At 47.0% G+C, this 24,632-nt stretch overlaps 5 protein-coding genes across 8 annotated transcripts; 4 read left to right on the forward strand and 1 right to left on the reverse strand.

The window, feature by feature from the left end:
• Window positions 1-836: 836 nt before the first annotated feature.
• On the forward strand, window positions 837-8,288 carry FIZ1 (FLT3 interacting zinc finger 1). 4 transcript variants are annotated; one of them, XM_066628091.1, is made up of 3 exons: window positions 837-862; window positions 3,369-3,447; window positions 4,551-8,288. In XM_066628091.1, exon 3 carries the CDS (start codon window positions 4,567-4,569, stop codon window positions 6,013-6,015), a length of 1,449 nt encoding a protein of 482 aa, XP_066484188.1. In that variant the 5' UTR covers window positions 837-862; window positions 3,369-3,447; window positions 4,551-4,566; the 3' UTR covers window positions 6,016-8,288. The 4 variants fall into 4 exon arrangements, with proteins under 4 accessions (XP_066484188.1, XP_066484187.1, XP_066484185.1 ...); XM_066628090.1 differs by lacking the exon at window positions 837-862 and adding an exon at window positions 1,082-1,239; XM_066628088.1 differs by lacking the exons at window positions 837-862; window positions 3,369-3,447 and adding an exon at window positions 1,082-1,239.
• Window positions 8,289-12,240: 3,952 nt separating this feature from the next.
• Window positions 12,241-13,849, forward strand: LOC136652088 (histone H4). Its single transcript, XM_066628946.1, has 2 exons — window positions 12,241-12,659; window positions 13,535-13,849. Exon 1 carries the CDS (start codon window positions 12,253-12,255, stop codon window positions 12,562-12,564), a length of 312 nt encoding a protein of 103 aa, XP_066485043.1. The 5' UTR covers window positions 12,241-12,252; the 3' UTR covers window positions 12,565-12,659; window positions 13,535-13,849.
• A 4,432-nt stretch (window positions 13,850-18,281) lies between these two features.
• LOC136651832 (histone H1.01-like) lies at window positions 18,282-18,899 on the forward strand. The gene has a single exon (XM_066628544.1). It carries the CDS (start codon window positions 18,282-18,284, stop codon window positions 18,897-18,899), a length of 618 nt encoding a protein of 205 aa, XP_066484641.1.
• Window positions 18,900-19,943: 1,044 nt separating this feature from the next.
• On the reverse strand, window positions 19,944-20,354 carry LOC136650908 (histone H3). The gene has a single exon (XM_066626850.1). It carries the CDS (start codon window positions 20,352-20,354, stop codon window positions 19,944-19,946), a length of 411 nt encoding a protein of 136 aa, XP_066482947.1.
• A 2,207-nt stretch (window positions 20,355-22,561) lies between these two features.
• Window positions 22,562-22,938, forward strand: LOC136650909 (histone H4). The gene has a single exon (XM_066626851.1). It carries the CDS (start codon window positions 22,568-22,570, stop codon window positions 22,877-22,879), a length of 312 nt encoding a protein of 103 aa, XP_066482948.1. The 5' UTR covers window positions 22,562-22,567; the 3' UTR covers window positions 22,880-22,938.
• The last annotated feature ends 1,694 nt before the right edge of the window (window positions 22,939-24,632 follow it).

Genomic DNA, 24,632 nt, shown 5'->3' on the forward strand with positions numbered 1-24,632 from the left:
GCTTGTAACCTATGCTGGACTTTTCCTCCAGAAATCTGCCCAATCCCCTTGTAAAGACATTCAGGCTGGATGCCATCGCCACATCCTGTAGCAGGGAGTTCCACAGACCTGCATTCTGGTGCCCTCCCTCGCATGCTCACTTAGCCTGCTTCTAAAGGCAGGATGTTCCACATGCCCATCACAGCTTGTAACCTGTGATGGACTTTTCTTCTAGAAATCTGTCCCACCCCCTTGTAAAGGCATCAAGACCAGATGCCATCACCACATCCTGTAGCAGGGAGTTCCACAGACTCCCTGTGCAACCCCCTTGTAAAGGCATCCAGGCCAGGTGCCATCACCACATTCTGTGGCAAGGGGTTCCAAAGACTCCCCTACCCCACCCCTTTTTAAAAGGCATCCAGGCCAGGTGCCATCACCACATCCTGTGGCAAGGGGTTCCATATACTCCCTGTGCAACCCCCTTGTAAAGGCATCCAGGCCAGATGCCGCCACCACATCCTGTGGCAAGGAGTTCCACAGACCAATTACAAGCCGGGTAAAGAAGTGTTCCCTTTGTCTATTTTCTCCCACCACACCACCCCCTCTGACTTTTTTTCCCTTTCCTTGACCCGTGGCGAAGACTTGGCGCCTCCCTGTGTGCCAAGGAGACAGACCTTCAGGTTTCTTTGCCCACAACAAATATGGCGACGCGGGCTCCTCCCCACCGTCAGCCGCGGCAGCGAAGATGGCGCGGTGCTTCAGCCCTTTCCTCCCTTCCCAGAACAAAGATGGCGGCCATTCTGCCTTCACCCCCCTTTTGCCAGCGCTAAAGATGGCGTCTTCCCCAGCCCTGCCTCACTCTTTGACAGGACTCCAGGAGACAGTAAGACCTTCCGTTCGGTCTGGGACGGTTCGGAGACAGGCAGCCTGAGACCGCGCCCGACAACGCCTTTCCCCGCAGCCACACGACGAATGGCGCCTCAGCTCGCCCCTGCCTGCCCACAGCAAAGATGGCGATGAGGCGACCTTTTCCACTCCTTCCCCTTTTGCCCACAGTAAAGATGGAGGCACAGTGAGGGGGCTGGGTGTCCAGTCAACTTCCAGAGGGGCTGGATTTGGGGGGAGGGACAGGCTGCCACAAGAGGTCAGCCCTCCCTCTTCCCCCCCCCCCCACACTGCTTGTTGCTCTGGGAGAGGGAGAGGCTCTGCCCCCTTGGAAGAAGTGACTCCCCTCCACTGAAATGGCACCTGTGAGAAGTTGTGAGTACCTGGGGGGAGGGGATATGGGGAGGGATCCCCCCTCAGACTGGGAAAGGGGTGAGGGGGTGTGGGGAGGGATCCCCCCTCAGACTGGAAGAGGGGGGAGGGGATATGGGGATTCCTCTCAGACTGGGAAAGGGGGAGGGATTCCCCCTTAAACTGGGGAGGGATTCCCCTTCAGACTGGCAGAGGGGTAGGAGGTAGGCAGGCAGGGAGAGAGAACCCTCTCGCTCTCTCCCTCCCTGTGCCTGCATAGGGGTGTGTGCTGGGGGAACCCACCAATGGAGCCAGGATTCTTCCTGGACTCTGTAGACCAGGGGTCTTCAACTTTTTCATGCCACCCCCCCCCCAATTAATTATTATTGGGACTGGGGATCCTCTGCGGATCCCACCCCATCCTGGGTGGGACCTGATCTGCCCACCCCATTTCCCCCCACCACCACTTGTGTCTTCACAACAACCCTGTGAGGGAGCAACCTGAGCAGGGCCCGGCCTTAGGTGCTGTGGGGCAAGATGGGGAGAAGAGGCTGTGCAGGATGATATCAAGAACTCAGTTTTGAGAAGGCTGTACCGTGATTGGGTTGGATTCAAGCCCTCTTTTGCACAGGTTTTGAAAGGTTGCCATGACCCCTCCCCATGAGGTTTTGTGCAATCCCATAGGGGTCCCAACCCACAGTTGAAGAATACCGCTTTAGTCTTTAGGAGCAGAGTTCCTGCAAAGATGGGGCAGGTTGAAGCCAGAGTTTTGCAGCACAATCCTGTGCATGTCTATTCAGAAGTGAGTCTCATTGTTTTCAGTGGGGCTTACTCCCAGGAAAGTTTGAGACATATGGGTGAATTTCCTCCACGTTCCCTTAATGCATGATTGAGGGTGATATGGTGATATGTGTGTTAAGAGATCAAGATCCCAGAGCCTAGATGGTAGTTCATATTCTAGTTTATCTGAGAGGGGATGAACATGTGGTCTTGTTATTCAGTGAAAGTGGAATCATGTGGTGATGGGGGGTGTAGTCCGTGTCTTTGGGGTTCCTTGGAATGGGAGATTCCAAGACAAAAGAAAGGATAGCTGATGTCCATGCCTTTCTTCTGCTACCTAATATATTTCTGCAGTCAGAACAGTTATCCTAAAAACAAACCAGGAAAATTGACATCACAATGAGCTGCCTTGAATTCTCAGATGCAATGGCAGTGAATATATTTCCCAAATAAATAATAAAAACACCAGTTAAAATGTTATTGAAACATTGGTTAGTACACATTTTTCAATGTATGTACTATATGGGCCCTCCTATGTCTGCCTTCTCTGTTTATATAAATTATTTTTCCTCATTGAAACCGCATAGCAAAAAATCACTGCTTCATGAATGGTGAAGTTCTGAACATCTGGACAAATCCTTATAGTGCTACATCTGCTGGTGGGTTGTTGAGGGTGTTTGTGCAAATGTATTGGGTATGGGAGTCAGGATTTGGGTTATTTGATAAAAGGGTAGAGTAGAATGATTTGTGTAGAGCCCTGGTGCTTTGTTATTAGTATTGGTATTAACAGTATTTATATTCTACTTTTCAACAAAAACAGTTCACAAAGGGTTTACAGGCAAAGGGCGCAGTCCTAACCAACTTTCCAGCACTGGCATAGGTGTTCCAGTGGGACTTCTGCTGCATCCTGCAGTTGGGGGGGGGGGAGTCATGGAGGCCTCCTCAAGGTAAGGCAATGTTTGTTCCCTTACCTTGGAGTTGCATTATCCTTACCTTGGTGCTGGTGCGTTGGTTAGGATTGCGCCCAAAGTCAAATAATCAAATGGCTCCCTGTCCCAAAAGAGCTCTGAAAGGATGTAGAACACTAGCAAACAGCCACTAGAAAAGACATTGTGCTGGGGTGAAATTACTATCTCCCTACTATGTATAAGAGGATAGATCTCCTGCTGTGATCCAAGAAGACTAGTGAGTGATGACAGGTGCCTGTAGTTGGGGGTGGGGGGAAGGCACAGTATAAACATTTTAAATAAATAAATGGGGGCACCTGAGTGCTTTTATGATGAACCTGAGGTAACTGCCCTGGGGGAGAGTGGCATTGGTGAAGCACCTGCATTGCACAAGAAGGTCTCAGGTTCAAATGTTTGCATCTCTAGGCAGAACTGGAAAAAGGCTCCTGGCAGAGACCCTAGAGAACCAGTCAGCACAGATGATACTGAACAAGATGGACCAAAGGTCTGACTTGGTACAAGGTGACTTAATATGTTCAGGGTGGACTCGACACCCACTACCATCTAACAAAGTCAGGAGTTTCAACGGTCAGCTGAGCATGCTGCATGCATTCTAGCACTGCTGCTGCCAAAAGATATTGGATGGTCTTAATTTTCATCTCTACCCAAGATACGTTAGTGCAATGGTTCTCACGCATTTAGCACCGGGACCCACTTTTAAGAATGAGAATCTGACAGGACCCACCAGAAGTGATGTCATGACCTGAAGTGACGTCCTCAAGCAGGAAAATTTTTAACAATCCTAGGCTGCAATCCTACCTACACTTAACCAGGAGTAAGTCCCATTTATTTTTATTGTTAAAAGAATATACATAGTAGCTTACTAAAAGTATAGGTCTGTAACATTTCCCCAAATGCAGTCACATACCACGGTAGCATCAAGTCGAATATATTAAAAATAAAAAATTGAAATGAATGGGGACCCACCTAAAATTGGCTCACGACCCACCTAGTGGGTCCTGACCCACAGTTTGAGAAACACTGCTTTAGTGGGATACAGTAAACCTTCATTTTGTTTCTGTTCATGTCATCTCAGCAAAACAAATTATGTTGAGAGCTCAGATGATGACTTGCCTGAAGTCATCATCTCATGGCTACCCATCTCATGGCTGGGTAGAGATTTGAACTCTGCACCTCTCACATCCAAGTCCAATAGTGTATCCACTCTCCCACATCCCCTTTTGGAATTAAAAAGACCAGAATATTCCCAAAAGCCTCTGACTCAGTTTCCAATTCTGGTAGTAAATGCTGAACATCGAACCCTTAATCAATCTACCCTGAATGATTTTGAATTTCCCGTGTTGTTGGCCTGCGGTGTGAAGAGCCAGTTTCACATAAACACACAGCCACATTTATGTGGAGTAAAGTTCCAGTCTTGGCCATAAATGTCAATTGGAGCTATTTCCTCTGCAGGCACCTTCTGTTTTACACCTTGCCACTAGTCCAGATGACATGGGTGAATTTCTGTGGGGGGGGGGGGGGATTTGGGATCAGTGTCTTTTGGTCCTCTTCAGCTCTATGAATCTGTGTCCTCTTTCTGCTCCCTAGAGTCACTGGTGGATAGATGGAGAACTGTGATGAAGAGTGGCCAGAAGGCCAGCGCCCCCTTGAGGCCCCAGGAGTTGGGGTTGCTACTGGAAGTGTGGAAGAGTGTGCGGTTCTGTACTCGGACACCGAGGATGACCCATCACTTCTCGTGGACAATGGCGCGGGTGCCCGGGCCCCTTTTCACTGCTCCGAATGTGACAAGAGCTTCCGGTACCGGTCAGACTTGCGCCGCCATTTTGCCCGGCACACGGAGCTGAAGCCTTTCCAGTGCCCTCACTGCGTCAAGAGCTTCAAGCATTCCTTTAACCTGGTGAACCACATCCGAAGCCACACTGGGGAGAGGCCCTACCGTTGCACCATGTGCCCAAAGGGCTTCCGCGACTCCACGGGACTCCTCCACCACCAGGTGGTGCACACAGGGGAGAAGCCTTACTGCTGCCACGTCTGTGAGCTCCGCTTTTCTTCCCGCAGCAGTTTGGGCCGCCACCTCAAACGACAGCACCGCGCTTCTCCTGCTGCCGCAGCCCCTCAGCCCCCCACCCCCCGCTGTCTTGCCTGTGGCAAAGAGCAGAGTCCTCTGGGGCACCTCTGTAGTGCTGGGCGAGGCCGAGCTGCCCCCTTTGGTTGTGGGGCCTGTGGGCGGCACTTCCAGTTGGCATCTGAGCTACGCCGTCATTGGCTGGCCCATACCGACATCAAGCCCTTTAAATGCCCAGACTGTGAGCGGGACTTTAATGCTGCGTCCCTCCTGGAGCGCCACAAACTCACTCATGCCAAGGACAGGCCCCCGCCCTGCCAAGTCTGTGCTAGGAAGGCTCAGCAGGATGAGGATGGGGTTCTGGAGGCGCAGGGCCTGGAAGAGGAGAAGAAAGAGGGGGAGCAGGAGGAACAGGCCCAGCAGCACAGCAGAGGTTGCCCAATGTGCCAGCCTCCAGACGCGCGTCCCCCAGAAACTCTGTATCAGTGTGAATGTGGGACCTTTTTTGCTAACGGCAACACCCTCGCTGCCCACTTGACTGCCCACGGTGGCGAGCCCTCTTTCACCTGTGGCATATGTGGCCAGCCCTTTGTGAACTTACAGGCCCTGGAGGAGCACCAGCTGAGCCACACCGTGCCTGCTTCTCCGACATCCGGTCCAGGCAGCGAGCTGGAACGCCACCTCTTGCCCCAGCTGGATCTTCGCTCATTCCCAGCTCGGCCTGGCAAGAAACTCTACAAATGCAGCGAATGTGAAAAGTACTTCCGTAGCCCTCGGGATCTGGACCGGCATGTCTTAGTGCACACTGGTGAGAAGCCCTACCAGTGCACAGAGTGTGGCAAGTTCTTCCGGCACGAGTGCTACCTGAAGCGGCACCGGCTGCTGCACAGTGGCGAGCGGCCTTTCAAGTGTACCGTCTGCCATAAAGGCTTCATCACCCTGAGTAATCTGTCCCGGCATCTCAAGTTGCACCGTGGGATTGACTAATGGGAGGGACCCCGGTCTCCTCATAACAAACGCTTCCCCTCCAGCACTGCTTTCCTCTACCTCCACCTCACCGCGGCAGCTGGAGGTGCTCTTTTAGAGGCACAACTCTGCCTGATGAATGGGATCTCTCGCCCCACCCTTTTTTCTGGCCCATTACTGTACGACAGAGACCTGTAACCTCATTACAAAGCATTGTAGTTATTTCCTAACGTTCCACTGCTGTTAGTGGAGTATGTTGCACAGACTTGGCAGTTTCATGGGGCAGGAGTGCGCCTGGTTGGATTTGTGCTTGCATAAGTAATTTAGCCCTTGGGATTCATTCCCTTAATATGCCATGCAGAGGAAAGATGTGCCAGGGTTGAGTCAAGACTGTTGCTTTTGGGAGCTACACCCAAATGAACATGATCACGTTGATGTCTCAGAGAGCTGTAGCTACCCTTGGACTATGGTTCTCAGAGAGTGAAGAGGGCCTGTCTAGGAGGGTCTCTCAGTTGTCGTGGGAGGCGTAAGCTTTTCCTGGGATGTGTCACACAGTGGGCCAGGAGCAGATTACTAACCCAGCTGTAGCACTTCTCACTCATTATAATAAAGGAGGCCTCACCTTTGTGTTAATAAGCAGTGCTGTTGACTAATCGATATATAGATATCTAATATAAATTTGCAGGAACCTTGAATCATGCTGTAAGACTACTGTATATGTCTCTGTTCCTTCTCTTTTTCTTTGATCTCTGAGCCTCTATTTGGGCAAGAGTTGCTTCAGTTAGGGGGGTTTCTGCCTCTCGCTGCTCTAAAGGTGTGTTGTTGTGACACATATCAACTGGCTTAACTGCTGTGACTCCTGTTCCCCAAAGTATCTTCGGCAGTTTCATTCTATAGGAGAATGGGTTAAGGATCTCAATACACCCCCTTCAAAACTACCATTCCCAAGGCATCTTGGAAAAAGCCAAGGTACTTAAACCAATTTAAAGTTCATTTCAATCTGAAGCATGACTATATCGACAGTGCTTTATAAAGTGGCCCAAAATGAGTCCATTGATTTGGGGAAGTCACTATGATAAAGGTTCAAAACACTTGTGTTATAGCCCTGATGTATCTGATCATGTATGTAAACAAAAAAGGGGGGTTAAAAAGCCAGTTTAAAAACAATTACGATATTAGTTTAGAAATTGCAAGTTTTTAAAACAAAAAATGAGTTTCTGATACGGTTTCTTAGCTTTAAGTCGTCAAAGACAGTACAGTTTATTTTTCAACATTTTCTTTGCAATCAAGAGAACTAAAACATTATTGATCAGAACAGCAGCTGAAATTATTAATTTTGCTCCTCATCAGGTAAAGCAAAATTGGATGAAATGCAATGTGCTACCTGGAAGTCATACAGTAGTCACCTCTACTGTAGGTCTCTGTGGTTAAATTGGGCCTTGTGTGTTCACATTAATTTTTTTCTGAAGATTTTCTAACATTGTTAATTCAAGCACCCTTCTTAGTAGGCCTGTTGCTTATTTATTCCACTTTCTTTCTCCTGTTTCCATAAGATGGCTGTAATTTGCCAATCAGAAGTATGTTCATTTCAAACAAATGTATACTGTTCATCTCTGAAAACTGGCGGAACGCTAAAGGGATATGTCTGCTTTGATATAAGATTTAGCCCTTGGGGGGAAATTGACCTTAATAATCTGCAATGTTTTGCAAAATCAAAGAGATCATAGCTATGTTTAAAATGATATTGAGAAGCTGGATACATTTCTCCTTCCTACTTGCCTTCTTGAGGGGCTAGGGGAGGCTTTCAGGCTGGCCTAAGCTCATGTGTTTCAATGGCATCTCTCAAAATGCTAATCTTGTGCAAGTGGTGGTAGTAGAATCCAGGAAGGTGTGGGCCTCCCAAGAGCCTGGGAACAATGTAGGTTTTGTCCATAGTTAGAGAACAAAACTGGAAAAAGAAAGGCTTAACTTATAAGCAGAGAAATGAGGGTGCAGGGTGGGAGGACTAGATGTGGTCATTTACCTGGTCTACTCATAAGAAAGAAAACCGGAGTCCTCTTATCCTTGCTCTGTTCTCCTGTGTACTTGTGCCAGCCTTACAGCCTCCTAACTGGACAGATGGGTTCCTGCATGCCCTAGTCATTAATTCAGAGTCCAGTCCACCCCAGAGGTAACTTTCAACCCGTTCCACCATGGAATTATTTACTGACAAATCGTTGTCCTACTCTCTTTTTTTGTTTCTTTAAGCCCTCAATAGATCCTTGAAAATAATCCAATAAAAGTGCTCCTGATCATGTTCCCGTTCCTTATCTTCTGTGGAGTACAAGTCTTCTGGCTTTGCATTTGATCAGGGCATTTTCACACGTGTGTCTGAGATGGGTGTTTTGTTTAAATTGGTGTATGAAGTGAATGTAAAACCTTAATTAGTTGGGATGCACATTTCAATTAAAAACAGCTCTCTTCTTCGACCATATTAAAATGGCCTCATATTGAGTCAGAGCTTTGGAGTCCATCGAGCTCAGTATTGCATACGTTGACTGGCAAATTCCAGAGGTATAGATGTTACAGGAACAACAGCAGAGTCATATGGCACCTTCGCAGGTTTTCGAAAGGCATTTTTCAGTGGCAATTCAGTCTGGGAATTAACTAGGGCTCATTGTTAGAAAACTAAACCCCAGGTGAGCCCTGTCCAATCATAGTGTGTTGTGTGCTAATTTATGCTCTCACTTGCTTCTAGGGTTTTAAGTTTTAAATGAGAAAACTGCAGTCACTTTACAACAGTTCTCCCAGGGGTTCAAACTCATTTAATACAGATGGCCAAAGAGCATATCGTGAGGGCTGCCCTTTTAGCAGTGACACCTCAACACAGCTCAGCAGCAGCTGAAAGTAGCTGGTGGTGGTGCTGGGATAGCCTCTAGGAGCTTCCAGGGGCCACATCCAACATCTTATGTTTGACCCCCCCTGAGTTATTCCATCTATTTCAGTTCAGTTTCCTTCTTACAGGAATAATCCTACAACCCTGTACAATCCCTATATATAACAGAACACTTGTGTTCATGGAACCATAATCCACGTGGTGAACAAAGATTATTTTGTTCCAAGCAATCATTATTTTTAATGGGTTTTTTTTTTAAATTCATATTCTACTCTTCTTATTCAACATTCCAATTCAGAATCAGGAAGGGGGAAGGATGAGTCTGTGCCCTGTGCATGCGTGTGTGCACATGTTCTCTTTAATAAGGAAGACATAATGGTTACAGATGCCTGAGGAAGGGGGTGGCATCCTCTTTGTTTACATAGTGGTGACACTCCAATACACATGAATATGTACTACTCCAGTTTATTTTGTGAGTGATGAAGGGTTTGTCACAAAGTTTGGGGACACCGTTGGAATTGAAAAATAGAAAAAAATGGGCTGGTTATACTATCTGCACATGGGGACAGATGGTTGTTGTAAATATTTTGCTGGGGCAGTCCCCTAGTGTCCTGGGAAGCCCAGTGGCTTCCTATACTGTGAGTTGTGGCTCTCCGGGGAGTCACAGAATCTTTGCAAAAAACTCACCACCCTATACAATGTATATGGGGAGCTGTGGCCAGTGGCCCAGTCGCCACTCAAAGGAGTTGCCACTCAAAAAAATTTGGGAACCACTGGTGGTAGCCAGATCCTTATTCCTAAGTATGGCATGGGGACATCACATTGCACAAAAAAACACTTCGGGCTAGAGAGTATGTGGGTGCATCTTGAAGGGGAAAGTCTCCCTGTTATTCAGATATGTGTAGTAAGGTTGCCCAAAGCTTCTTTGGATTGAAGAATTTGTAAACTTCAGTTCTTTTCAAGGTTGCTCATGCAGCTCAGACCTGGGATCTAGGTCCCAATATCAGCCTCCTGTTGCAACTCTCCCATGCATGGTGATAGTTTTCAAGCAATGTGTCTTCACAGTATTTAGGTGAATGATGCAGTGTGTGACTGAACTGGAGATAAGTCTGTAGTGCGTGCACTGCACATCCTCTGTATGATTATGGTTGCATTTGGCATGCAAGCACATTTGTGCATGTTCACTGGATGTAAACAAGCTGCCTGGACTGTCATGCTTGTCCTGTGTTTGTGCCTGTAGGCATCCAAGGTGAGTGCACTAGAACAGGGGTGTCCAATATAAAGCCCATGGGCAGAAATGGCTTCAAAGAGCTAAGATGAGATGTTTCCTTTTGAAAGAAATATGGCATTACACAGTGGCATTGTTAGAGGGGGTGCAAAGCACTCAGTTTTGCAGGGAGCATCACTGTGGCATGCAAGTGTCCCCTCCCCTTCAGAGCCATTGTGGGCCGTGGGAGAAAAACAGAGGCATATGCCTGACCAATTATGTGGACAGGAGTTCAGGTTTTTAATATTGAAATGTGAATTTTCAACATTCACACATGCAGGCATTCATCTAAACATCGATTCCAAACGCTAGAAGAATTCATCAGAATTTTCAAAATTCAAGCTGTGCAAAAACATTTTGACCCTGGTTGCTTAACTACAGCCCTGATTGTATATTCACAGACTCTGGATACTGAGTAGAATCTCCAATCTGCCCATGAATCTCCAATCTGCTCCTCCCTGCCTGGTGATTGGGCTGTAGCTCAGTTTTAGAGGATGTGCTTTGATCTTAGATGGACCCCTCCCCCCCCAACATCTCTTAAGGACTTGGAAAGGATGTTTTAAATCAGAGTATTCTTTGCTGCCTGTGCCCTGTGGAACCTGAGGCAAGGAGGATTCTGCACACACACTGAAAAGACAGGCTCTTGCGATTGAGGCCAGAATTAGCAAACATTAGCTGTGTATTTGAAGAGAAAAAATGGCCTACAAGAGAAAGACCCTCTTTATGTTGTTGATGGTATTGATCTTGACCTTTCCCACACCTCTTCTCCAACTGGTCCATAGAAAAATAAAATAAAATTCATATCATCTTCCTGGAAAATGGCTGGGGCAGGGGGGAACCACCATGAATAGCAGCTGATTGTTTTCTCCAAGGGGCTGAGCAAGTGAAATTTTAATCACCTTTTCTGATTAGGTGATGAGGCCAAGGATTCTTTCTCCGCTCTTAGGAATAAGGGCATTCTTGTTTTGGAGACATAAAATGAAACACTTCTAACTACGTAGTTTCCCCCCCCCAAAAGTCCTCCTTTGCTCAATTTAAATTGTTCTCATTCTCCTGCACCACTTGGACCAATGGTCCTCACGCATTTAGCACCAGGACCCACTTTTTAGAATGAGAATCTGTCAGGACCCACCGGAGGTGTTGTCATGACTGGAGTTGATGTCCTCAAGCAGGAAAATTTTTTAACAATCCTGGGCTACCCACACTTACTCAGGAGTAAGTCCCATTGACTATCATTGTTAAAAGAATATACATAGTAGTTTGTTAAAGGTACAGATCTGTAATGTTTCTCCAGATTCAGTCACATACCATGGTAGCATCAAGTCTAATATATTAAAAATAAAACATTGAAATGAATGGGGACCGGACCCACCTGAAATTGGCTCGTGACCCACCTAGTGGGTCCCGACCCACAGTTTGAGAAACACTGGTTGGTCAGTTTATCAGGACAAAATGACAAAGCCTGGATCTCTCCAGGTGCCAAGGCACAACCTCAGAGAGAGAGAGAGAGAGAGAGAGAGAGACTCTTTCAAATTGCATGTTCTCTCCCTTCTGTGCAACTTGAAATGTGAAGACTCTCCAAGGGCACAGTCCTAACCAGGTCTACTCAGAAGTAAATCCTATTTTGTTCAATGGGGCTTACTCTTAGGAAAGTGTGGTTAGGATTGCAGCCCAAGTTTGTTAGAAACAATCCAACAAATCTTAGATTCTGTTCTATGATTCTTGCAATGATTGTCTCATCATATTTACTTGGGAGTAAGTACTATTGAAGCCCGTTGGACATAGAGCCCAATCCTAAACCTGACTACTCAAAGCAAGTCCCATTATAGTCAGTGAAGCTCACTCCTAGGAAAATGTGTGTATAAGATTGCAGCCTTACGGATGCATAGGATGACGCTACAATGGCGGTTAGTTGGCCTGAGTTCTGATTGGACGCGGCTTTCAATATCCCTTTGCATGGGGAGAGAGCATAGGCGTTTCCAGATGATGCAAGGAAGGGGAGGCGGGCACTATAGCAAACTTGTAGAAGTTTTCGCTCTGGTCGGACTCCTTCTTATATAAGAGCTGCCCGCCGCCTTCTTGGCATCTTTGTAGCAGTAGAAGTCCAGGTGGAAGCATGTCTGGTCGTGGGAAAGGAGGGAAGGGACTGGGGAAAGGCGGTGCCAAGAGGCATCGGAAGGTGCTTCGGGACAACATCCAAGGCATCACCAAGCCCGCCATCCGCCGCTTGGCTCGTCGTGGGGGAGTGAAGCGTATCTCTGGCCTCATCTACGAAGAGACCCGCGGGGTGCTGAAGGTGTTCCTGGAGAACGTGATCCGTGATGCTGTGACCTACACCGAACATGCCAAGAGGAAGACTGTCACTGCCATGGATGTTGTCTACGCGCTCAAGCGCCAGGGCCGTACTCTGTATGGTTTTGGGGGCTAAACCCTGATTTTCAGCGATCCGAAACAAAAAGACCCAAAGGCCCTTTTCAGGGCCACGCACTCTTTCCTTGAAAAGAGCTGCTTTCCTTCTGTGTTGTAAGTAAACGCGCGCCCTTGCTCGAGCTCGTTTCTATTTAGGTAGATCTGTTTTGGAATTGTCCTGGGTCCCTGGCCATTTACTACACTTAATGGAAACTGACCAGCATTAGGTAACAAATGTAACCCTTTCATGTTTCTGTCTTGCAGATAAAGAGGAAACTTCATTATAGTAGCTCCTCTGCTATACCAGGCAGGTCTTGTAGAAACTAAGCTGTAACTCCATACATACGTGGGAATAAATATTTGGATTCAGAAGGACTTGCTTCTGACATTAGACATGCTTACAATTATCTAGTAAGGCTGCAATCCTATCCACACATTCCTGGGAGTAAGCCCCATTGACTATAATAGAACTTCTGAGTAGTCATGCATAGGATTGGGCTATTAAGGTTACAATCCTATTCACACTTTCCTGGGAGTAAGTCCCATTGATTATAATTGGACTTATTCCTGAGTAGTCATGCATAGGGCTCTAAGGCTACAATCCTATCCACACTTTCCTGGGAGTAAGCCCCATCATACTTCTGAGTAGACATGCATAGGATTGGGCTCTTAAGGCTGCAATTCTTTAAATCCCCATTACACAATGAGAGTTACTTCTGAACGGATAAGCACAGGATTGGGCTCTAAGTCGCTTAAGGTTACTGCATTGCCTTAACTGTTTTATCCATAGTAGTAAAAGCAGTCGCCATTTTTCTTTCACTCAGAGATATTGTTCTATTCCTTACGCACAAACCCTTGGTATTTCTAATTTATTTCTATTCACAGATGCTGTCTCATCACTCCCACGTAGGTTTATCAAAAGAAATTTTTTAAAAAAGAGCATAGTAAATGGTGAAAGGCTCACCCACCCTCTCCATCTCCTCCCTCAGCCATGCTGTTTCCAGAGAACAAAGAAGCTGGAGGAGACAGGCGTGGTTTTGCTCCCCGCCAAAGCAGCAGTGCGGCAAATTCAAATCCTGGTGTGATGAATCTCCATGCTGCCAAGAGCATCAACTACCACAAGATGGCAACAGATAACAAAGAACATGAATTGGAAACCAGATGAGATTTAAAGTTCTTCATTCTGGAAGAGGGCATTTGTGTGTGTGTGATCCTTCCACTACAATAATGCCTGACAAATGTGGGATATAGCTGGACTCTGATTCCTTGAATCAAACGTTTTGTAGATGTGTTTGGCATCAAACTATTGGGGTGTGTACTCTTTTTTGGGATAAAGAGAATCATTAAAATTTAGGAATTTCCCTTAAGATTCTGCCCCAATCCTATATTCTATGCATTTGTGTGTGTATGTTGGTGCCTGCTTTCTTATACTTTTAAGTATTTTTTTAATTAGCATTTTAAAAAATTTTTAAAATTTTAGTCAGTATTTTTTTTTAAAAAAAATCAATGTCTTTGCCATTTCCTTTGTTATTTTCACTGACTAGAAAGTTAAAGCCCATTTGTGCTCTTGCCTTGGGGCTGCATTGGCTAAAATATGCAACTTGTCCCTCAAAACGGCCATGGTGCTAGAAGATTGGAGGATAGCAAATGTCAAACCAATTTTTTAAAAAGGGAAGAGGGGGGACCCCCGCAAACTATAGGCTGGTCAGCCTAACATCTATACCAAGTAAGATGGTGGAATGCCTCATCAAAGATAGAATCTTAAAACACATAGACGAACAGGCCTTGCTGAGGGAGAATCAGCATGGCTTCTATAAGGGTAAGTCTTGCCTCAAGAACCTTCTGGAATTCTTTGAAAAGGTCAACAGGCATGTGGATGCAGGAGAACCCATGGACATTACATATCTGGACTTTCAGAAGGTGTTCGACACAGTCCCTCACCAAAGGTTACTGAAAAAGCTCCATAATCAGATAATTTGAGGACAGGTCATCTCATGGATTGAGAACTGGTTGAAGACCAGGAAACAGAGTTGGTGTCAATGGACAATTTTCACAATGGAGAGAGGTGAAAAGCGGTGTGCCCCAAGGATCTATCCTGGGACCAGTGCTTTTCAACGTTTTCATAAATGACCTGGAGACAGGGCTGAGCAGTGAGGTTACTATGTTTGCAGACAACACCAAACTTTTCCAAGTGGTGAAGACCAGAAGTGATTGTGAGGAGCTCCAGAAGGATCTCTCCAAACTGGCAGAATGGGCAGCAAAATGGCAAATGCGTTTCAATGTCAGTAAGTGTAAAGTTATGCACATTGGGGCAAAAAATCAAAACTTTGCATAAAGGCTAATGGGTTCTGAACTGTCTGTGACAGATCAGGAGAGAGATCTTGGGGTGGTGGTGGACAGGTCGATGAAAGTGTCGACCCAATGTGCGGCGGCAGTGAAGAAGGTCAATTCTATGCTTGGGATCATTAGAAAAGGCATTGAGAACAAAATGGCTAATATTATAATGCCATTGTACATATCAATGGTAAGGTTACACCTGGAGTATTGTATCCAGTTCTGGTCACCGCATCTCAAAAAGGACATAGTGGAAATGGAAAAGGTGCAAAAGAGAGTGACTAAGATGATTACGGGGCTGGGGCACCTTCCTTATGAGGAAAGGCTACGGCGTTTGGGCTTCTGCAGCCTAGAAAAGAGAGGGGGGGAACATGATTGAGGCATACAAAATTATGCATGGGAAGGATAAAGTGGATTGAGAGATGCTCCTTACACTCTCACATAACACCAGAACCAGGGGACATCCACTAAAATTGAGTGTTTGGGAGAGTTAGGACAGACCAAAGAAAATATTTCTTTACTCAGCGTGTGATTGGTCTTTGGAATTCCTTGCCACAGGATGTGGTGACGGCATCTGGGCTGGATGCCTTTAAAAGGGATTGGACAAGTTTCTGGAGGAAAAATCCATTACGGGTTACAAGCTATGATGCTTATGTGCAACCTCTTGATTTTAGAAATGGGCTATGTCAGAATGCCAGTGCAAGGGATGGCACCAGGAGGCAGGTCTCTTGTTATTAGGTGTGCTCCCTGGGGGATTTGGTGGGCCGCTGTGAGATACAGGAAACTGGACTAGATGGGCCTATGGCCTGATCCAGGGGGCTGTTCTTGTTCTTATCCATTGCAGCTGCACCAGCACTGGAACAGTGGATAGGATTGGGCCCACAGTTCCCTGTCCACATCACTGTGTGGTATTTTTGGTTTTGCAATAAAAATAGGTACAGAGTAAGACTGTTTAATCAATAATTTTTCAAAAATCCAATTCCAATCTAATCTTTATTGACACATGATGATGAATTGGCGAAGCAAAAATAAGTACTGTATTAAAAAATATATGCTTAAAAGGGGATAATTACTTCCTGTAGCTAACTAGTCTCTCCCAGGCTCTAGTAAGCCCAAAACAGATAGTGTCAAGACTGTAAATGAATTGTAACTCAGTAGCTTCATGCTCAAGTCTCCCTTTGAAACATTCTTGCCGAAACATGACAAATGCCAAGCCTGCAAAAGGAATGGCAGTGTGGAGTATAGTGAGAACTGGCTTGTAGTCACTCGCATGGAATAGGATGTTGCCATATACCAGGGTGGACCATTGATCCATCTCAGTATAGCCCACGCTGACTGTCAGCAGCTCACCATGAGTTTGCCAGGTGTCATTTCCCATGCTACCTGGAGATGCTTGCCAGAAATTGAACCTGGGGCCTTCTGCATGCAATCTATGCTCCCCTGAACCATGGTCCTTTGCTAGAGAGGGATTTGAACTCATAGCATTAGTATCCATAGCCAAGCTTCTGTCTGACGTACCACGCTGGTTTTTTAGAAATAATTTTTAACTCATGGAAGCTCCAAAGTCAAATGCAACCAAAGTCAAGCAACCCAATATCTATACATTGATTTGGGACTTGAGATAGAATTTTGAAGTAGCTCTCATTAAAGAATTTCAATGTAATTCAGAGGAAATGCCCTGAAACAATTGTTTGAGGACAGATGACTTGTTTGAAACCAAGTCCAGCAAATTCTAATGGCCCTAATGGAGGTAAAACCTGAACTGCTTAAAACATACAAATAGTATTAAGATGGACTGCTTTCAGACCTCTGGTTTTCCTTTACAACAGCCATGGGCTGGTTTCAGTCTCTTAATCAAAGCAGCATTTGCTGACAAAAATCTAAGCAACCACAACATACTATGTTGTCCATTGAAACTTGTCCATTAATGCACCACCAGCTTCCTTTTTCTCATCCTTGATTTATAGAAGATAGTAAGCTGGTGTAGACTAGAGAGTAGATGTTTGTGACAAGTTAAAAATATGGTGATCTATCAAGCCGGCTAATATTTACCTACCATGGCAAAAGAAGCTTTGGCAATATGGGGGGGAGGGAGAGAGAACACTGAAACTGGTTCATTGTCAACCATTCTGGGTAGTAAGTTATTAAGCATTGTTTGTGGTATTTCAGCTTGCTTTTCCATTACAAAAAAGACTGCTTAAGAGTGCTATCCTAACCCCTTATGTCAGTGCTTTCCAGTTTTGGCATAGCAGTGCCAATGGGACATAAGCTGTATCCTGCAGTTGTGTGTCACTCAGAGGCCTTCTCAAAGTAACAGAACATTTGTTCCCTTAACTCAGAGCTGCATTGCCCTTATGTCAGTGCTGGAAGGCACTGACATAAGGGGTTAGGATTGCACCCCAAGGCAGCTTATGGTACAATCAGTTAAAAATTCTAAAGTAACCAGATATACACAAATGTTATAGTATAAAAAATAGCACAACACAATTCCCAAACAATAAGAGCCAGCAAAGAATTCAGCCAGGGCTTTTGGAAGGTGAAAAAGCACACCTGGGAGTTCAAGGGATCTCCAAGGGCAAGGAATTCAACATTTTGGGTGCCGTGGTAGAGACAAACAGCACCAAGTTCACCCCAGGTCTCCTCATTTCCACCCAATTAGTATCACACTTCCTATATGAGACACTGAGAATCAGGCTCTCTGGTTACAATCCCAGAACAGATAGAAGAGTTTACTTTTCTCTCATTCTGGCTTTCAATGCAACAGACTTTTCCAGATGGAAGTGAACCCAAGTGAACCATAGCTCAAGGGCTATGAAAGACCTTGCACAAAGGTCTTTCCTTTGCTGCCACTGCTGCCTCACAGACTGAAACAGCAAGCAGTGGATGGAGCCTTCTGCCTGCAGCTCAAGCAAGAGGTCAAACAGTTGGCCCTCATTCTGGGAGTGGTTGCATTGGGCCTGCACTGTCTCCAGAGACTCACTGGAGGCCAGGGTTTCGGCACCCCTGGTGCAGAAGAGGAAGTTTCAGCAGATGCAGCTACTCCTCTCACCGATGCGAAACTGCACCTGCTGAAATACAGACCCTCCCCAGCGGAGCCCAGACCCTTCCCAGCCCCGGAGCCCCACGGGGAGCCTCCAGTCCGCAGGAAAGTGCCCCAGACTGGGGGGCGGGGACTCCTGGAATCGGCAGGTCTCCCCCGCGCGCAGCCCTCCTGGGCCACCCAGGCAAGGCGAGCTGCAGGGGGGTGGTGGCGCTGCGGGGCGGGGGCGCCCCAGAAACGCAGTCCCGGCGCAGGAGCCCCTGGCCGGGCAGGGCGAGCGGGAAGCGCCAATCAGGGCGCGGCCGCCCCTATAAAAGCGCGGGCAGCCGCGCGGAGAGGCAGAGCCAGCGGAGCAGCGCAGCATGTCCGAGACGGCCCCCGAAGCACCCGCCGCCCCCGTCCCCGCCAAGGCGCCGGCCAAGAAGCCCCGCAGGCCGGCGGGCGCGCCCAAGCCGCGCAGGGCGGCGGGCCCTAGCGTGACGGAGCTGCTGACCAAGGCGGTGGCCGCGTCCCGGGAGCGCAGCGGGGTGTCCCTGGCCGCGCTCAAGAAGGCGCTGGCGGCCGCGGGCTACGACGTGGAGAGGAACAACGGACGCATCAAGCTGGGGCTGCGCAGCCTCGTCAGCCGCGGCACCCTGCTGCAGACGCGCGGCACCGGCGCCTCCGGCTCCTTCCGGCTCAACCGCAAGCAGGAGGGCGGCGAGCGGACGGCCAGCAGGGCCGCCCCCAGGGCCAGCCGGCCCGCCAAGGCGCCCGCCAGGAAGCCCCGCACGCCCGCCAAGAAGAGCCCCAAGAGGGCGCCCAGGAAGCCCGCCAAGAAGAGCCCCAAAAAGCCGGCCAAGAGCCCCCGCAAGGCCCAGCCCAAAGCCAAGGCCAAGAAGGCGGCCAGGACCCCCAAGGCCGTCAAGCCCAAAGCCAAGCCCAGGACCCCCAAGGCTAAGGCGGCCAAGCCCAGGAAGACCGCGCCCAAGAAGAAGTGAGGCGCCGCGCCCCGTCCCGCTCGCCCCACCCCAAAGGCTCTTTTCAGAGCCACCACAGTCTCCAAGGAAGAGCTGGCTTCTCTCCAGGAACCTTCTTGGAGCCCATACCTATGCGTGTATCCATTTAATTCAGTGGGGCTTACTCCTAGGAAAGTGCATCGATGTGCAGCCTCAATGCGCAACGCAGCACATGCGATCTCATGTTATATAGGATGACCCTATTAAGGGCCTACTCCTATCCAACTTTCCAGCTCCGGTGTAGGCACAATGCAGCCCCGTGGAAAGGGAACAAATGTTCCCATACCTTAAGAAGTCGCCAGTGACTGCCCCTCCGCCACAAGATACAGTGCACGCCCCACTGGCGCAATTGCACCCGCAATAGAAAATTGGGATTGGAATCTAAGATGGCTACATATGAAGTAAGTTTCCCAACAAGCGAGGGGCTGAGATGTCTCCTTGGTGTGCACAAGTGCACAGCCTGGGAATCACACCACTGGCGCTTGAATCAGTTACCCCAGCCCCGCTCCGCCCCGCCCCTTATCAAGAGCCTCCATTGAGGCTCAAAGCTTGGATGTGTATTCATCAAACATTGAGACTTTCTTGCATTGCGCAAGAAACATTGATTTCTTTCTGCGCAATGCCAGTAGAGAACCAGGATAGTGTAGTAGTGGTTCATGCGTTGCACTTGTAAGATCCAGGTTCCTGACTCAGCCATGAAGCTTCTTGGGCAAGCTGGGGCTGTCTGTCGGCCTCGCCTACCTCACAGGGTTGTTGCAAGAACAGAAAGGAGAGGAGGAACTATTCGCAGCACCTTGAGCTCCTTGGGAGAAGGGGCGGTGAAACAATGTGAAAAATGGATTCTCTTGCAAGCTCACGAGGGCGCCAGACTTCCAACATAAGGAACCCTTTTGCCTGCGGTGCTCCTGGGGAAGTGAGATTCCTTCAGGTTTTCAAACTGATTGAATTCAGCTCCTTCGGACAAACATGTGGCGGCCCTTAAAAGAGCCTTTGAGTTAGAGACGCCATAGGAGTCCGGGGATAAGCTTACGCTCGCTCCCCACGGATGCGCCTGGCCAGCTGAATGTCTTTGGGCATGATGGTCACCCGCTTGGCGTGGATGGCGCACAGGTTGGTGTCCTCGAAGAGCCCCACCAGGTAAGCCTCGCTCGCCTCCTGCAGGGCCATCACCGCCGAGCTCTGGAAGCGCAGGTCCGTCTTGAAGTCCTGCGCGATTTCACGCACCAGGCGCTGGAAGGGCAGCTTGCGGATCAGTAGCTCGGTAGACTTCTGATAGCGCCGGATTTCCCGCAGGGCCACCGTGCCGGGGCGGTAGCGATGGGGCTTCTTCACTCCCCCCGTGGCCGGGGCGCTCTTGCGGGCAGCCTTGGTAGCCAGCTGCTTTCTGGGCGCCTTCCCACCGGTGGATTTGCGAGCGGTCTGCTTGGTACGAGCCATCCTCCCACAAAGAGAAGGCTCTCAGTTTAAGTGAATGCATAAAAGCAGCTCACATATATTTATAACCACCTCCCCTTCCATGATTGGCTGCGAGGGCTATTTAAAAGTTCCCGGGCTATACAGTAATTGGAGGAAAGGTGGTGCTGTTTCTCCCGCCATTGAGACTGTGGGGTGGCCTTCACTGACCAGTAGAACTTTGTTCTCAAGGCTGCATTGAACATCTCACTGAAAAAGATATTGACAAAGGGTCCAATCCTGTCCAACTTTCCAGCAGCAGTGCAGGCCCATGGTAAGGAAACAACTGTTCCCATTCCTTGAGGAGGTCTTTGTGACTGCCTCCCCACCACAGGGTGCAGTGCATTTCCATTGGTACAACAGCACCGGCACTGGAAAGTTGGATAGTATGGGCCCAAAATCACCCTGGGAAAAGAGGGATGTAGTTCTGCTACTGATGTCGCTGCAAATATATTTGCAGCACCTTTAAGGAGATAACAAAATTAGCAAGCATGAACTGATGGCCACTAAAGCTTATGTAGAAATGGTTAGTTTTCAGAGTGCTACAAGAATCCTGGCTGTGGGCCCAATCCTATCCAACTTTCCAACTCTGGTGTAACCACAATGCAGCCCCGTAGTAAGGGAACAAATGTTCCCAAACCTTTAGAAGGCCATAGTGACTCCCCATCCACCACAGGATGCAGTGCATGCCCCATTGGCACAGCTACACTGGTACTGGAAAATTGGATAGGATTGGGCCCTGTGTTGGCTGCAAGAAATTTCCAAATTTCCTTTGGATTTTTCTATTATGTATCCCCACATGCAGGCAGTTTGTGCTACATGAATAACTGTTAGGAAAAAAGAAACAGAATAACATGTTATATGCAAGTGTAGCTACTTTTTAACAGTGCAAATCTAGCTACTGTATATGGATTGTATATGGGATACTGTATATGGATTTACCTGGGAGTAAGTCCACTGAACATAATGGAACTTACTTCTGAGTAACCACATATGGGAATGTGCTGTAAAGAATCCTATATCGGGAGTAAATCCCATTGAATTTAATGGCACTTGGTTCTGAGTAGACATACATGGGATTATGCTTTCAGGGAGCTTCCTCATACTTGGTCACAGTGAGTCTTCATATGTAGACAGGAAACCACTTTACTACCTTAAGCTCAGGTAGGAAAGCCTGTGTATTGAGGGCCCAATCTAATCCAATTTTCCAGTGCCCTTGCTTCTGTGCCAATGAGGCATGCACTTCGTCCTATTGTGGGGAGGTAGTCATAGAGGCCTCCTCAAGATATGTTCCCTTACCTTGGGGCTGCATTATGGCTGCACCAGTGCTGGTCAGTTGGAAAGGATTGGGCTCTGAGAAACACTGACAGCAGAAACAAGAAAAAACTTTTAGTGAATTCAATGGAATTTACTCCCAGAAAAATGTGCATAGGATTATGGCAACTCTAAAAAATTACCAATTGTGACTTTATCATTTTTTTCTAGTGAACCAACACAGGCACCTTTAAGTTTGGAAAGTTAATAATGTGTGTATCAATCTCCTTTGCTCGGAAGTGCTTTAAAAAAATTTTTTTTCTAGGTCTCATTTATTGCAGTGAAAATAGAAGCAAAGTACTGGAGGTAGAAAGAAAGGACTCAGCACTACAGAAACAGTGAATAAATGTTCTTGTAGGGTGTTAAATTGCATTGTAAGAGGATTAGGCTTTTCTTGCGAGGCAATATCATGCACAATTTCCTGGGAGGAAACTCCATTGGATACCCCTCGGGGATTAGTTCCAAGTAAACATGCCTTGAATATTGAAAAGGACCCTTCAAAGGAGATGCTTTGCTCCTTGAGCCTGCGCCTCTTTACTGGGTACTTTAAAAAAAATTGCTTTATCCAGGACTTTGATTAAAAATGTCAATAAAGAAAAATGTTATTTCGTATTTTTTTTTCACGTACAGGAAAAGTCTTTTAGGAGCCACATCCATCCACACAAAAACTCTGAAACGACTGAGAAATCCGATTGGTCAGATTCCAATCCCTGGCTAGCGATTGGTGAAGAAGCCAAACTATTATAAAGCAAGAAGGGGCGGGCCAGAAATGGTACACTCCCTGTAGAAGTTTTCACTCAGGTCGGTCTCTGTCTTATTTAAGCGTGTGCTGTGGTGTGATGTAGCCATTGGTTCTTTGTGTGTGTTCGAGAGTGATCGTAGCGATGTCTGGACGTGGAAAGGGTGGTAAGGGTTTGGGGAAAGGGGGAGCTAAGAGGCACCGGAAAGTCCTTCGAGATAACATTCAAGGCATTACTAAGCCTGCTATCCGACGCCTGGCACGTCGTGGAGGCGTCAAGCGTATCTCTGGCTTGATCTATGAAGAGACAAGGGGTGTGCTCAAAGTCTTTCTGGAGAACGTCATTCGGGACGCTGTGACCTACACGGAGCATGCTAAGCGGAAGACTGTGACAGCCATGGACGTTGTCTATGCTCTGAAGCGCCAAGGGCGTACTCTGTATGGTTTTGGTGGCTAGGTCCCAAAGACTCTGAAGTGCTGATGTAAAGGCCCTTTTCAGGGCCACCAAACTTTCATAAAAAGGTCTGAAAAATACTAAACCTAGTATGCAGTACTGATGATGTTTATGTATACTTATATAGTATACTTATGGCTCTACTTGTTTCCTACCTGGTGAAGATAGTTGTCTTTAACAAGCTACTGCTTCTATCAATGTTTGCTTATTCTGGCTACTTGGTGATCTTCATTGCTAGTACCTGTTGGGGTTATTCTGGAACTAAAACTACTTGGAGACTTAAAATATGGGAAGTTGAGCAGTGATGTGAAAGCAGGCTGATCAGTTACAATGGAGGACAGTACCTATACGTTCAACAATTGTATAGAAGAGGGAATTTTAGCAGGTGCAGTTGAACTTGGAAGGGTTTTAAAAGCTCCATACACCATAATTTCTCTTCTATATAATGGTTAAATTTATAGGCACTGTATCCTCTGTATTCAGTTCACCCTGTGTGAAAGTGTCACATTATGATACAGACTGTTGCAACATTGTAGCTCTTAAAGCAAAATTCTTCCTATGCTTTTAACAGCTTAATGCTTCCCTTTAAGCTATGCTATAGTATTTACAACTGTTCTGTAGTACAGTTTCTCTTTCTGAACCAAAGACTTTATGGAAATAAAAGAACACTTGGTCTGCTAGATAGTCCAAAAGTTGGTAGAGAAAGGAACTACTTTCTCTAAGAACCAAGACACTGCAGGTTGTATTAAAAAAATGATGTTTTTCCCTGTCTAATTATAGGTAAGTATAGAGCTGCAGTCCTAGACACACTCTTCTGAGAGTAAACTCCACTGAACATATTGAACACTGAGTGAACATGCATAGGGTTGTGCTGCTCAAATTCATTGCAATATCTATATTGCTGGTTTATCCAATCAGGCTTCTCTATTCTGCTAATTCTTTGTCACCTCTAATGTCTATATCACGCAGATTCAAATTAGACACTTGTATCTAGTCCAATGATTTTCAGTTTAAGAACATAAGAACAGCCCCACTGGATCAGGCCATAGGCCCATCTAGTCCTGCTTCCTGTATCTCACAGCAGCCCACCAAATGCCCCAGGGAGCACACCTGATAACAAGAGACCTGCATCCTGGTGCTCTCCCTTGCATCTGACATAGCCTATCCAGAAATACAGTGATTTGTGTTGATATGCTTTGAAAATATTCAAAATTCCCTAATTTCAAGATTCAGGAAAACTGATAGCTGACATCAGTTGTGTAGTAGTAGCAGCAGCATGATCAATGTGCACTACTGTTCAAAGTATACAAGGGCAGGTGTCTTATGAGCTTAACGTTTCATGAAGAGGAAGGAGAGGAAAGCAGGGGATTAATATCCATTTATTTCACTTTACACATACGAGGACAGTTGAGTAGGTATGGGGAGTATGTCCCAAATGCTTCACAGAGAAGATGGATTTTGAGGTGTCTTTAAAGGAAACAAGAAATTTGGCATCACACAGGTTTTCTAGGAAGCACCTGAAGGCACTGGGGGCATGAAGGGAGGATGTGACTTGGGAAAATAGAACTTTAAGTTGTGATAGTAGAAGGTAAGGCTTTTCTGCTTTAACATGACTACAGTATTTTAGATTGCATTGTCTAGCACAGTGATTTTCAACCTTTTCATCTCACGCCACACTGACAAGGTACTAAAATTGTCAAGGCACACCATCAGTTTTTGGATCATTGACAAGGCCCACTATGCTGTTGGTGGGGGG

This window comes from Tiliqua scincoides, chromosome 5 (assembly GCF_035046505.1).
Source record: "Tiliqua scincoides isolate rTilSci1 chromosome 5, rTilSci1.hap2, whole genome shotgun sequence".
NCBI lineage: Eukaryota > Metazoa > Chordata > Lepidosauria > Squamata > Scincidae > Tiliqua > Tiliqua scincoides.